We start from the raw sequence: 14,591 nt of genomic DNA, 5'->3' as shown, positions 1-14,591 counted from the left end.
TGGCCCTGTCAACACTGCTTCTCCATTTGTGAGGTAACTCCCTTCTCGTCATGTGTCATTATATAAGGCCTGCATCTGTAACTTTCACTCCATGCATCTGAAGAAGTGGTTTTTTACCCACGAAAGCTTATGCCCAAATAAATCTGTTAGTCTTTAAGGTACCACCAGACTCCTTGTTGATCTTGAGGTCGTTCATGAAGAAAACTGGACACAGCAGCTGTCTGAAACCCATTGGCCCCTTGAACACATGAAGAACTTCCTGTTTACACACTGCTCGTTTGCCGATCTTTGCAAATCCTTGAAAATAACTGGCACTCCTCAAACAAGTTCTCTCTCACTAAGCCACAGAAAACAGTCCATATGTTTTCCTGGGGTCATTTTTACAATAGAAAATGGCGAGTAGGATTGAAGTTTTGTTTATTTCCCACCCTTTCCCCAAACTGCACACAGAAATACAAGGGGAAAAAATACAGTGGGAGGAGGGGATATTGTAGTCTTGCTGCATAACTGTTTCAAGAGTTTTTTGATGGGGGATTAGTGGGTTTTTTTGTTTTTTGCTGTCCAGAGAAACTTATTTGTGATGTTAGTTCTTGCAGGAGGAAGTGGTCTCAAGAGTGACAGCAAATTAGCACTGACATTTGACTCATTTTGATCTTATCTATTTATAGTGGTATTTTTAACATGCTATGAAGAGTTTCATAGCCAGATGCCTTGCTGGGCTGTAAGATGTAGTGCATTCCACAGCCATTACTCAAGGGTTAGCAATCCAAGATTATTTTAGTAGGGGGAGGTGGGGGGAAAGACTGGATTTAACATTTTTGTTTGTTTGTGTCTCTGTGTATTTAAATGATGAGGGACTAAAAATCCATTCGTAACACATGGAATAGATACATACATGGAATTAATGAGCATCCAAATGCCATGCCTCGTAGCATGTGGAGATATTCATGTCCCCAGCTGCTATGGATAGTCCCACGGGAATATACACCACTCTGTATTACACCATAGAAGCTCACCTAGATCTCTCCTTATGTCGTGCTGGGCCCAGCCTCCAGTGGCCCGCTCATAGAAGAAGCACAAGCCTGCAACCTCCCACTCAATAGGGGGCTTTTAGCCAGCTGGGGCAGCCCAACAAGCAGATGGATCTGGGCAGGCTGTGGTAGGCTCTGCTGGTGGGGTACCTATGGAGCCCTGATCAGACATGAAAGCTGGCAGGTGAATCCCACTTCCCCCTCCATCAGAACTCACTAGTGCAAGGGGTGCCCTTTGAATAGCCTTGTGCCACTGGCTGTTAATCTAGGCCAGAGCATCCGCCCAGAATTTGCATGTGGCGTGGATGCTCGGATCATGGACTTTTCCTCCTCCCTTGCGCTGTGTGGATGCTGTGGTATTTGGAGACAGTGACTTTAATGGCTGAGTTTCCCAACCAGTGAGTCTGGGCAGGGCCCTGTGAAACTCTGGTTGTTTTGTAAAGCCAGTTGGACCCGGGCCTAGAACAAAGCCAGTCTCTTGCGTGCTCCCTAAGCACTGATCATCGACCACCTCAATGTTCAGGGGTGGGCAGGGAACGGGCCAGTCTCCACCGCACCAAGCCCTGGCACTCCCTAAGGATTTCTCTGCAGAAGTCTAGATGGGAGGTGACGGAGCTTGGAGCTGCCCCTGTGCTGCTGCGGGGGAAAACCCTTTCTGGTGCCATGCTGCCTGGAGAAAGGGGAACCAACAGAACAGCTCCTCTTCCCTGCAGGGCTATAGAGTCAGAGTGGGACAGCTTACACATGAAGTAGCTCCCCCCAAGCCTCTCCCCACCCATGAGGAAGGTGATGCCATGGCAACTCCAGCACCAAGCCCCAGTCCTGGATTTGTCTCTGAGGGAGCCACGCTGCCCTCCTCTAATTTACCATTTGTCTCATGTTAAAGCCAGAGTGTGCTGCTTAACACTTTGAGGGCAGTTGGCAAGCTTCTTGGCTATAGCCCTGCCCCGCCTATCACTCACACCTTGTTATCCTTCAAGAGAGGAACAGCTAGCCCGCTGATACTCTCACTACAATAGGTCATGAGGGGGTGTGGCTTGTGGTTGCTAAAATATGTTCTTTCATATACCTACAGCAGGCCCTTGTTGGACTTGGACCTTCTCTTGTGAATGCCCCAGTAGCATATATCCCAACTGACCAGCACAGCAGGTACTGCTCCAGGTTGAGGTTTCCACACAAGAGGTTGGTCCTTAAAATGGGAGGGGAAAATGTAGATTATTAAGTAACCGGGCAGCTTATTTCTGATCGTCTAAGTTGCATTGTCACAGCTGAGGGCTGGACAGGAAATAACTGCAAAATGGAAAATACAAAGAGAAACACGTAGGTTCTAGATCAGCAAGGTACTTGCACATATTTGCAGCCCTACTGAAGTCAGGGCTCATACTTCGATTGTAAGCTCTTTGGAGCGGGGACTGTCTTTGTTCAGTTTGTACAGCACCTAGCACAGAGGGGTCCTGATCCATGAGTAGGTCTCACAGAAGCTACCACAGTACAAACTACAATAACAACAATGTGCTTAAGCACCTTGCTGACTCAGTCCCTGAATCTTTTCACTATGTGCCATTTCCAGGACTCAACAAAAAAATGAACTCATTTCTTGTTGCCCCCCCTACATTGAAAATTTAATCCACTCAGATAGGCCATCAAAATAGTCCAGGTGGCATGACAGCCCCCACCCTCTGCGGTTGGGGATTCCACCACAAAAAGGCTCCCTCCTTTCTGCAAGCTCCAGTGTTGATAACATGGATTCCAAGGAGCTGCTCCTGCTGGTTCATTCAGCACCGTCTCCAGGCTGTGAATACTAGTTTTGCATTTGAGCTTGATTCATAAAAGGCCTGATTCATCAATGGAAAAAACTGGGGTGGGGGCTCAGGACCTCAGGAATTCAGGCCTTACACACATGTAGCAAGGCATGCTGGAATAAAACTCTAATGAGCATAGGGTGACCAGACAGCAAATGTGAAAAATCGGGACAGAGGGTGTGGGGTAATAGGAGCCTATATAAGAAAAAGACCCCAAAATCGGGACTGTACCTATAAAATCAGGACATCTCGTCACCACAAATGGGCAAACTCTGCCCCCGCCCTGTGGCTGTGGAGAGTCCCCTGGCAGCAAAAGTGATGGGGGGGGGGAGGGAAGAGGGAAACAGGATTTGGGGGACACTACAGCAGGGCTTGTACCACCTGCACAGCCCTGACTTCCTGTGTGCCAATCTGTAGAAGGAAGGCTGGAGAATTGCTGCTACATCAGTTCCCCTGCCCTCTCCCCCTAGAGGGGACACTGGGGCTAAGGGCTGCTATCCACAGTCACTCCAGAAGAGGGATTTTTCCCTACCCCCATGCATCCAGTCCAGCTATTCTGGCTAAGGACTCGACCTCAAATAGCAACAGCAGAGACGTAGGCACTGACTTCCCCTCTTTTCCGTGGGTGCTTGACGCCCCCACTCCACTCCACCCCTTCCCCTTCCTGCCCCACCTTTTCCTCAAATCCCCACCCCTGCCTCTTCCCCGCCTCCTCCCCTGAGCACGCCATGTTCCCGCTCCCCCCCCCCCCCCCGCCGCCCCTGGAGCTTGCAAACAGCTGTTTGGCAGCGGCAGGCGGGAAATGCTGGGAGGTAGGCGGAGGAGTGGGTACGTGGCGCACTCAGGGGAGAAATGGGGGGAGCGGGGGGAGCTTGGCTGCCGGTGGGTGCAGAGCATCCACTAATTTTTCCCCATGGGTGCTCCAGCCCCAGAGCCCCCACAGAGTCGGCACCTGTGAGCAGAGACATAATGACACTCCCATTTTGGCTGCCCTGCCTGTTGTGCCCAGGGACCGCAGGAGGCTCAGATCAGTTCAGTGTGGCTATACCAGGGGTGGGTCGAGTATGAGACCCAGAGCGGCACAGAATGAAAAGTACAGTTGCATGTAGATTTTGTTTGCACTAAAGCAAAGACAGTCTTGGCAGCTTCACATGGTACTTCCAAGCCAAAAGAGTCTGCTTTCTTCTGAAGCATTTCTCTTCTGGGAGCAGGGTGGGAGGTGCTGAGAACCCCCCTGGTGTGCTGAGTGCCCCCAACTGCCATTGAAGTCAGGTGGAGTTGTGGCTGTTTAATGCATTTGTAGGAAGCTAAACAGGACGGCTCTGCTCATCACAGGGTGTCTATTGCTTATTTCCAAGAATGGCTTCTTCATCTTCTGTATCCTATTCATAGATGGGAGGTTGAGCTGGATGGAAAAGACCCCCATTCGGGGAGGTATTTAAGCACACGAGAAATCCCACTGACTTAAATAAGTCATGGGTTGAAGAACCTTGCTGAATCACTTAGCATGCAAGTTTGAGCAATCTTGCTGCAAGGAAAAAAATGGGGTAATTTAGATACCCAGTCAATAAAACAGTCTTACCTTTCTGTCTGCTGTGACAGTTACTAGTATGCTTTTGAACCATAAAGTAACTGTGCTGAATTACCACTAGTCATGTGGTTGAGTGTGTGTGTGTGTATGTATATTTATATATAGATTTTCAGAGTGACTTTCTTATGGGAAACCATGAGTACTGTACTGCTAGTAAATATCCATTGCAACTCATCTGCCTCCATCTGTTCAGCTCTATGAGGGGTTTTTTTGTTGTTCTTAGTAAACATCCTGATTTATAAAAAGATTTTATTAAAAACCCCTGAATATGAAAAAATAAATAAAAAGGAATGAAACAGTTTGCATCCACCCCTTAAGAATAAAGCACAAAACTTTATTCGTTGACTTGATTTGAGTACAACAGTGATGCAGATTATAGTGGCATAGGAGTGCAATATGTGTTGCTTGCAATATGAAAGTGGAGAAGATCAGTAATTGTACAGAACAGCAACCTAGGTCAACTTCTCATTTCGCAAACAAGAGGACGTACTGTACAGACATCAATTCACTTTTACAGAAAGACTCGGAAATAGAGCTATACCGCAAACCATTGAAAAAGAAAGGGAATCTTTCAAAAAAGGCTGGTTTGTCAGGTTTCTGAAGGGAGGGGAGAAAACATAATGAAACCTAACCCAAAACAACCCATCGCTAAAACCTATCAACTTAAAACAAAATCTCTTTTTAAAGTTAGTTTTATGTCCCAAAACTTAAACCCCAACCATCTATAAGGCCCCCTTACTGCCAGGGTTGTTAGTAACTCACACACAGTCACTCTGCTTGCACAGAACAGTTTCATTAATGATACAAAAAGCCCATTACTATGGGAAGAAATGGCTTCTGGGATAGATATTTTTCTGGCCTAGCCAGCTGAGGAAGGGCCTGATCCAAAGGAGGTTGAAGTCAATGGGAGTCTTTCCATTGATTTCAATGGGTTTTGGATCAGGTCCAAAAGATGCATATAGGCACCTACCTCCCAGTGACTTTCAATTCCTCTCTGCATCTTTAGGAATTAGGCACCTAAATACATTTGAAAATCTGGCCCAAAGTGCGGTGTTTGATACACAAACCATGAACATTCTGCAAGATTGTGCAGCTGAAACACCTATTTGCCTCCAGAGCAAAATGTAAGGGCCGCTTCATCTCAGAAAACAACGATCACAAAGCATGCAGGATCAATATTCTCTCCTGTGGATGAACATTTTGAGGAAGTAATTAACATAAATGCATTTCCTTGTTAGAAGCCCTTTGGGAAATGAAGTAATTCATGGAAACAACACTGATGGCCAATTATTCCCCCCGCCCCACTTCCTGAACTGGTGCTTACATGTAAATGAATATGCTTATTGGCGTCAGAGATGATGCCTGACAAGGGGGGCCTTCAACTGGAACGTCCAAATCTGTGCACGACACTGGTCTTCTTATCATTTAAATGGGACACAAAAGATGGGGGAGGGAATCACAAGACAAAATCCACACCAGCTGCCACCCACTGTGGGTCTTGTAGCCAACCACTGGCGGTGTTTTCATACCAAAGGAGAAAGGCACATTGTTCTCGCATCACAGAGCTCAGTAGCACTTTCTATGCTCCTCATTACATTGCAATAGCGTAAGACCATACCCCAGGTCTAAACAGCCCTCCCCGGTATGTGTCTGCACTAAGAATCCTGCTGCCCTTGTTTGCCTGAACAGTCCCACAAAGTCTGAGTGGGTGAACAGTGCAGTGGCACTGGGGCTGCTCCAGTGAGCGCTGACTGCAGAATCAAGACCCAAGTGTGTGCAGTGGACAGAGATGACCATGGCTCCAGGACAGGTTGGGTGCTTTGCTTGTTCCCTGCAATGGGGTGGGTGGTGAATCTTCTTGTGACTGTTCTTTTCAGTGGATATAAAATAGCGTCCAACATGTGGAGTGTCATAGCAAAACAAAAACCAAACCGCCGCTCCCCATACATTGACTCCTGAAAGGGTGTGAATAGATATCGTAGAGGGGAAAGGGATGGAGAGAAAGAGGAGGTTTTTCATTCATTACATATCCTCCATCCCAAGGTCCAGCCCTTCCAAGGGCTGAGTTCTCCCAACTTCCATTGAAGTTGATGGGGGCTACAGGTGCTCAGGCCCGCTCAGTATTAGGTCTTTGGGATACAGCATTGGCAGTGCTGAGTGCGCTCTTCTCTTTCTGTGGGCTGATTCTGCGGTCACCTTTTACACCAGCTTATTTCCATTGACTTCAGTAGACTTACTCCTGATTTACACCTGTTACTCCAGATTTACATGTGTCCATGACTCCAGTGACTTCAAGGGGCTTTGAGAGTGAGCAGCACTTGGCTGATCTGCAATTATTTCCTCTTAAGTACTTTAAACTCACCTCTGAGGAGCCCTGGAGGACCCTAGCTGAGCCAGACCCACTCCCCGCCTCAAGGCATCCCTGCCATATTTATAAAAGAACAAAAGAATTCTCTCTTTGTAAAGATTAATTTGAATTTTAAAACTGGCCACAGCATAAACATCTCGAGAGAGGCAACTACTTATCAAAGGGATTTGGCTTCAAAGGCTGGTGGCTAATTCAAGCTTAACAAATCTTTCCAAAGAGACTTAGTGACTCTCCCCAGATGTTAGGACTTTTGGACCATCTGGGCGAAGAAGACTTTCCAAGGTGTGCCTTTGAATGGGGAAAGGATGGCAAAACCTTCAGGATCAGAGTAAGTCAAACTTTAAAATAGGCAAATGTCAAAGAAAAGACAGTTCAGTGACAGGAAACACCAGGAAGTTATCAGAATCACAAAATTAAGTCGTGCATCTTGTAAGACCAATAACCCTCTCATCACTTTTCCAGCCTGACTCTTTTCACCACATACGGCAGCTGATCTGAGTTTACAGGTCACCACAAAGCAAATTTAAGGAGCAGTTACTAACCAGAAACTGAGAACAAATGTGCATTGTTGTTAGACAATCTTTTCAAACTCTTAACAGCGCTCCAATCTGTTTTAAATAACAGCAGCATGAAGTTATCCATTAAGGAAGACAAAATAATATAATGAAGCTCCTCAAAGAAGTTTTGAAAGGAAAAAAAATGGTTTCATGTTTCACTGGGAAGCTGAAAGTGTTAGACAAGCCTAAAAACTTCCAAATCTATCCTTCCAGCTACTGGCTTAATCTGCAGAGAAGACACAATGCACGTATTAAGATAAATGCACTATCATTCCAATTTTCAAGCCTGAAATGAGTTCACTTACAATATAGTGCAAGGACATTGGACTGGCCAAGTCTTCCTTCTTGCTTCTTTCTAGTTTATATAAAAATTCTCATGGCTTTTTTCTGTCTCTTAGGGTACGTCTTCACTACCCGCCGTATCGGCGGGTAGCAATTGATTTATCCGGGATCGATATATCGCGTCTCGTTAAGATGCGATATATCGATCCCCGAACACGCTCACCGTCTACTCCGGAACTCCATCAGAGCGAGTGGCGGCAGCGCAGTCGACGGGGGAGCCGCGGCCGTCGATCCCGCGCCGTCTGGACCCCAGGTAATTTGATCCAAGATATTTTGACTTCACCTACGCTATTCGCGTAGCTGAAGTTGCGTATCTTGGATCGATCCTCCTCCCCCCCAGCGTAGACCAGCCCTTAGTTGACAGGAGAGGGGACAAAAACGGTAAGTCAAATTACTTGATCCCAACTACACTGACGAATATTGCTAAGCTACACCCAGCATTCCTTAGCAATCTCATCACTGCTGGTATGGGTGCTGCAGATCTGAATGAAAGGCAATAAGTAATGGGCGGCATTTTCAAAAAGAAGTGCCTATGGCCAAATTCTGCACGGATTTACACTCAGGCCAATCATGGCAACGCACCAGTACACTCAGAATATGCGCACACATCAGCAATCAGGTAACAGCGTGCTCCAAATATGCATTTGTATCTGCAAATGGGAACCTACATGAACAGCACCATATCTTCAGGGAACGTTGAAGAAGGAGGGGGAATTTACCTACATCTTGAAGATATGCCCCAAAACAACAGAATATGGGAGTGGTGCTAGGAAATGATTCACCAACTGACTAAGGAGCCTCTCCCTGGGGCTATGTCTCTGTTTATGAGGCTGCTACTTGCCTTCTCAGGCTGATGGGAAGGTAGAAAAACTTGTGGTGAGAATTACTAGCTGCTCACTGGAGAAAACAGGCCCCAGGGCTGCAGCAGTGAGCCTTAAAGACATGGGATCTCCTAAGGTTTGTGTATATGGGGACACTCAGGAAAGTTAAGATGAAATAACTAAAGTTGTGAGGTAAAGCAGCATTGGTTCACAGTAGCAGAGAATTTGCTACAGTGAACTAACATCACTTTTGTCCTGAATGACCAGGGCCGGCTCCAGCTTTTTTGCGGCCCCAAGCGGCGAAGGAAAAAAAAAAAAGAAGCCGATCGGCGACACTTCGGCAGCAGCTTAATTGCGCCGCTTCATTCTTTGGCGGCAATTCAATGGCGGGTCCTTCACTCCCTCTCTTCCTCTTCGGTGGCAGCTCAACGAGGAAGAGAGGGACTGAGGGACCTGCCGCCGAATTGCCGCCGAAGACCCAGACGTGCCGCCGCTTTCTATTGGCCACCCCAAGCACCTGCTTCCTTCGCTGGTGCCTAGAGCCGGCCCTGTGAATGACAGCATTTACACAGGGGTGTAATCCTTTGTAATTAATGTGCTTTAACTTCACACATTTATTTGAGTCATCTTAACTTTCCTGAATGTCCTCATGTATTTCTTAGTAATGGAGAAACCTATGATTGTAAAGGACAATGACACCAGCTTCTACATAGCAAAATCCTAAAGACGTGTGCAGACTAAGATGTCGGGGGCATCTAAATTGGCTTCTCTTTCATTTCTTTCTAAGCAGGGATAGTGACAATAGGTCGGAACTGGTTAGAAATAGATACAATCTAACCTGCAATCATTTTTCATAGCTTGGGTTTTTGAAAATAAAGCACTGAAAATAACCAGATCAGATATTTTGAAATTCAAACTTTGCTGTTTTTCAACTTTTCCGTTGGATAATGTATTATCAAACATCTCGTCGGCTGTGGAGATGTTTGATAATAAATCTACAGATGGAGGGAACAATGTGGTCTGCCAGCTTGCAGCTTTTCCTGTGCTATGCAGGAGAACATCCTTTGAACTGAAAATTAGAACTGGGAAAAAGACTAAGGCCGACCCTCCAAATCACTGCTCACCAGCATCTGTCACACTATGTTTGTGTGGAGTCATCTGCAGGGTTGGGGCCTAAAGAATTTCAGAATTTTTTTTAAAAACTGATACCCAAAATATCCAGCTTGAAATTGAGGCATAATCTGCAAGAAACAAACAGCAAATTTCAGTAAGTTCCAACCCTACCAAATTCCCCAATCATAAGATGTTTGCCTCTTCAGTATGCTGTGTTTGGTTTCATTGGTAACCCGGATTTGCATCTCATTTCAGCTATTCCACTCCCATTTACTTGTCAACAGTAATCTGGAAATGTTTATTATGCTTGTACTGGAACATGAAATAAAACAACATGCTGAACTGATCCTTGCTGTAACCCCACTGAAGTCACTGGAATTACCCCCAGGGATTCATTTGGACCAGTGTTATGCTGGTCACTGAGAACTTCTGTGCTCTTGTTCCATAGGGGTAATGGCTGATGGCGCTGCATGGTAGCACCTCCACCAGCTCATCCCCTGGTCTGCACTATCCCTTTCCCCTGGCTGTGCTCTCTAGCATGCAAGCGGTATGGACCCCCCTAGACGGGTCCCCCAAATACTAAACCCTCTGCCCAGATCTCTTCAGTGGAACAGCACTGGTTCTGTTGGATCACGCCTCTCTGGGACTGCAACTAGAAAGCAGGATTTGGTTAATTCTGCACATTGAGAAGATTAGTTATAGGACAACATGCAGTCCTACTGGAGCAGAAGTGCAGAACTCAAGGCAATGATCCAGAATCTCAAATCTCCTACATGACCTAACAGACCTAACCACCTCCTCCTCCTGATGTCTATGTGTTAGTCCTCAGTAATGGAAAACACAAAAGGCTCTGGTGTCTCCCATGAGGACTATCAAATCTAAAAGGAAAATCTTGACATCCCTCTGTAGACTAGCGCACTCATAAAAGAGAGGGATACACTGGCAGTTCAGCACCAATGTAGAGAAGACGCTGACCTTTCAGCAGCTAAGCATTCATTCAGGGAAGGTCATGTGTTCCTCGCGTCCTTGTGTGAACACAACCTGGCCTCCAAGCAGTGAAGTTATATACAGGCAATCTTCACACTCTGGAGCACAGTGGGAAAAGATTGCAAACAATAATAAGCATAACTCGATTCAAAAAACTATCCTGCATGATTTCCTGCACCCTATAAAGTGTGCCAGGCACAAAGGAAAAACACAAAACAAAACAAAAAAAATACCAAGGGTGCATCTTTGTAGCATCAAAGAAATTCCAAACCCTCTTTTCAAAGCATGAGTGAAAACGTTAACAAACAACAAACAATAAAGAAGTGCTCAGCTTGATACACTGTGCAGTATCGTCAATGGCTGCAACAGTGATGTAACCAATGAGCCTATACTGGGAGAACATGGTGCAAGATAGGACTATTTCACATAGAAACTTCCCTTCCCCTGCCAAGAGGGGTTAAATCGCATGTCTGCTCACACAGAAAAAAATTCTCTGCTGGTGCAACTCAGTGCAGCTTAGCCATTTTGTGGTAGCAGGGAATTTGGCCCAAAGTCTGTGGGTGTGCACCAGAGCACACTTGAGAAGAATTTCCTTTTAACCCTTTCATTTCCTCCACCCACCACCCTCCCTAAATCCCCAGACTAAACAACAAGAAAACTGCCACTCCTACACCATTCCCTTTACTTAAAGGACTAGTAAAGCCCAGGCCATGTTAATTAAAGCAGAAAGTATGGAGGAGGGAAGATCTGAAAACATACACAGCAATTCACTATTGATATCCTAGCATATATGTAGTACAAGTACAAGCAGGGAATTTGTTTTCCAATAATTTGGTTGGTATGCAGCAGAACAGAGCAAACTGCCTGCCTCATTCTTTCATAACAGAAAGAATATGCTGTTTTAAAACAGTGCCAGTTAAGAAATGGTGTGCAAAAAGGATTAATTTTACCATATGGGTATACTACAGAATATATGTATATATATTCATTTCTTGAAGTGATTACAATTCTTTCATTCTACTAGGCATCCTAAGCGCACTTCCTGGCTCTAGCAATAAAGTCCGTCATATTCTGGACAAAAATTAAAGGGAATATTATTGAGGGAGAAGAAAAGAACCGCTTCCTATCATGTATACGACATGTAAAAAGTTTACACATGTGAAAATTGCCATCAAGTTTCTGAACATAGAAATTTTTACCCCATTGGCAAATGTTCATGTTGGCCCAATTGCTATGAATACAGGTGCCTTTGTCAGATTTTCCCTTTTTGGTGGATGAGTAAGTTGCTCTCCAAAGAGAATATGGACTTTATCATACAATATCTTATGCAATTTGTTTTGTTTTGTTTAAAGGGCTATAAATGTAGAGTGAATTAAAAGAGTTTTGCTTTCTTCTTCATGTCGTTGCGTCTCCAAAGAGGTAACTTGTCGAACTCTTGTATTGTCATGCCAAATATTTCTTGAAAAACTTCCGGTGCTAAGTGACGCTGGAGAAAGGGAGAAAAGCACAGTCAGTCAGTCACAACCATGGAGATGCCAGTGGAGAATGGGCGCATTAAAGATTTCATTCCAAAGCACATCAGTAGTCTCAGGGAGCTAGGGTAAGTTGGCAAACAGCTCCAGTGCTAGTTTTAGGGGCTTGATTAAAGGTCCAGGGACACACACTGAAATAATGCTAACAAAGTTCTCAAGGTGCTTAGCCACCACAAATGAATTCATAATAATACCTACACATCTTATATAGTGATTTTCATCAGTAGGTCCCCCAACCACTTTACAAGTATCATCCCCATTGCACAGCTGGGGAAACTGAGGCACAGAGAAGTAACGTGACATGCCTATCATCCCAGCCAGCCAGCGGCAGAGCCCGGAATTGAATTCAGGTCTCCTGAATCCCAGTCCAGTGCTCTATCCACTGGGTTTCCTGTGTCCCCATTAATTAGACTTCTCAGCTCACTTGCGACATAGGTATTATTGTTTCCATTTTAAGAGGGGGAAAACAGACAGAGCGATTAAAGGGGAAATTTTCAGAAGGACGCCCTTCCTGGCAATACACTGGGCCAGCTAGCATGTGCAGCAGCATGCAGCACACGTGCTAGGGAAGGAAAGGTTTGACCAAGCCATCTCTCCAGCAAACCACGCTCCCTAAAGGCTGTGGTGCACCAGCACCTGCACTGGCCACACCCCCCTCATAGTGCTGTCTCAGACTCTACACAGGTTTCTTCCTCAGCTGCTGCTTAGAATATGCTGGGTGGGGGGATGAAGCTGTCCCTGGTGCACGATCAAAACACAGGGCAGGATTTACACCTATAGCTCACAGATCCATTCCTTTAAAAACATATCGAAATGACCACAATGCTGTCTGGATATTGGTGGCCCCCTTCAAAGAAACCGGGTTTAGAACCACAAGCAGTCAGAACATCACACAACTGCCCAAGTCACCTTAACCCACATTCATGAACAATTTTTTATGTGGAAGTAGAGACATAAACCTCATGCTTCTAGACATAAGCCAGACACTAACGAATGGCAGCTGGGAAGAAACTTCTGCTGTGGGCAGGTTATTCCATAACAGGGCACTCTGGAGTCCCTGGCTCCTCCGTAGCATCTGGCAGGGGGGCTGGAACAATTTGTATAGTGGGGGTGCGGAGAGCTAATGAACCAAATGGTAAGCCCTGTATATGGTGGAAACCACTTCAAGCCAGGGAGGTGCAGCAGCACCCCTAGTTCCAGCACCTATGGCATCTAGAACTGGCCACTGTCAGAGATGTGATACTGGACCTGATCTCATGTTCCTATGATTATTGGATAACGATTTACCAATATCTGCCTTCTCATCAATTTACGAGCAAATACAACTGGATGCTTGAGCAGCTCCGTCGATGAGGTTAAATGAGACATTCATACTCATGCCTCGATGCAGATTTGCAATTGCTACAGTATTTAACCCTTCGCCTTTGCTACCACCACCTGAATCCTTCCTCTTGAAGAATCTCCATTGCTACGCAAAGCATTTCTGAGAGGGCTTCTTGGTTCTAACCAAGGGCCTACACTTCTACATTTGATCTTTCAAAGGAGGAAGAATAAACTTCAGTAGGGAAGTACATTTAGGAACTTGCTTCCTTACCTCAAGCCGGGTTCTGTCTACATCCCGTAATATTTTATTTCGCCCTCTGTTGGTCACCATGAGCATTTCATATGGAAAAATCTGTTCGTGTATAAGAGGGATTGGGGGGGGGGGAGGAAGAGACGTATTTACATTCAAAAACAAAAGAACATACATGTATTCTTCACCCAACCACACAACCACTGTTCTTAGAAAGAAATAACAAAACTATAAAAAAGCTTCTTTAAGTTGCCTGAAAGTGAAGTCCAATCTGGCTTGAACAAATACTCCTTCGCTAACAAAACCAACTCGACCACATTTTGTAGGTACAATACACGTCAGCACCATTTTCAGAGATGTGTATATCCACACTTCCCACAGACTTATATAAAAAAGTACAATATATATATTTGTTTTTAGCCACAAAGATGCATCTCTAGTCAATTTTTTGCCACTTGGTAAGTTAGCATGGAGTTTATTTAGGTAAAATATGTAGCATCCATGAACACGTTTGATGGTTGCAATAATTTGCACAGTTCTAAGGAAAAGAACTAAAGTTTATTGTACTTCAACCACCACCACCTGGAAGTACAGTCAGAAAAAGTAGCATCTCTTAACAACTTTGTTAGTTATCAAATTGGTCCTTGTGTTGAGTGAAATTTATCAGATGAATTATTCTCATGTTGTTTGTTGATTTGTTTACAAACAAATCACAGGTCCCCACTGTGCATTTTGACCTTGACATCATGGATGGATTGCAGGAAAAGATTTTGTAGTAGGAATTTATCTTACATGCCTTCCCCTTCTTTAACATGGCATACATCCATTAAATCTTCTCTACAATATTTTATGAGGTTCTCTGGTTTGGTTAATA

The 14,591-nt window shown here is 45.1% G+C and overlaps 1 protein-coding gene across 1 annotated transcript in view; it reads right to left on the bottom strand.

The window, feature by feature from the left end:
* Window positions 1-4,737: 4,737 nt before the first annotated feature.
* The window catches only part of ABLIM1 (actin binding LIM protein 1), a 314,331-nt gene continuing 304,477 nt past the window's right edge, over window positions 4,738-14,591 (bottom strand). Inside the window, exons 24-25 of the mRNA XM_024103584.3 lie at window positions 13,739-13,819; window positions 4,738-12,098 (exon numbers count right to left, since the gene is read on the bottom strand). Of these exons, the coding sequence (XP_023959352.2) occupies window positions 11,985-12,098; window positions 13,739-13,819 (195 nt within the window). The 3' untranslated portion in view covers window positions 4,738-11,984. The remainder of the gene's footprint in view (window positions 12,099-13,738; window positions 13,820-14,591) is intronic.

Source organism: Chrysemys picta, chromosome 7, assembly GCF_011386835.1.
Source record: "Chrysemys picta bellii isolate R12L10 chromosome 7, ASM1138683v2, whole genome shotgun sequence".
Taxonomy (NCBI): Eukaryota; Metazoa; Chordata; order Testudines; family Emydidae; genus Chrysemys; species Chrysemys picta.
This window is presented reverse-complemented; position numbering and strand designations above follow the sequence as displayed.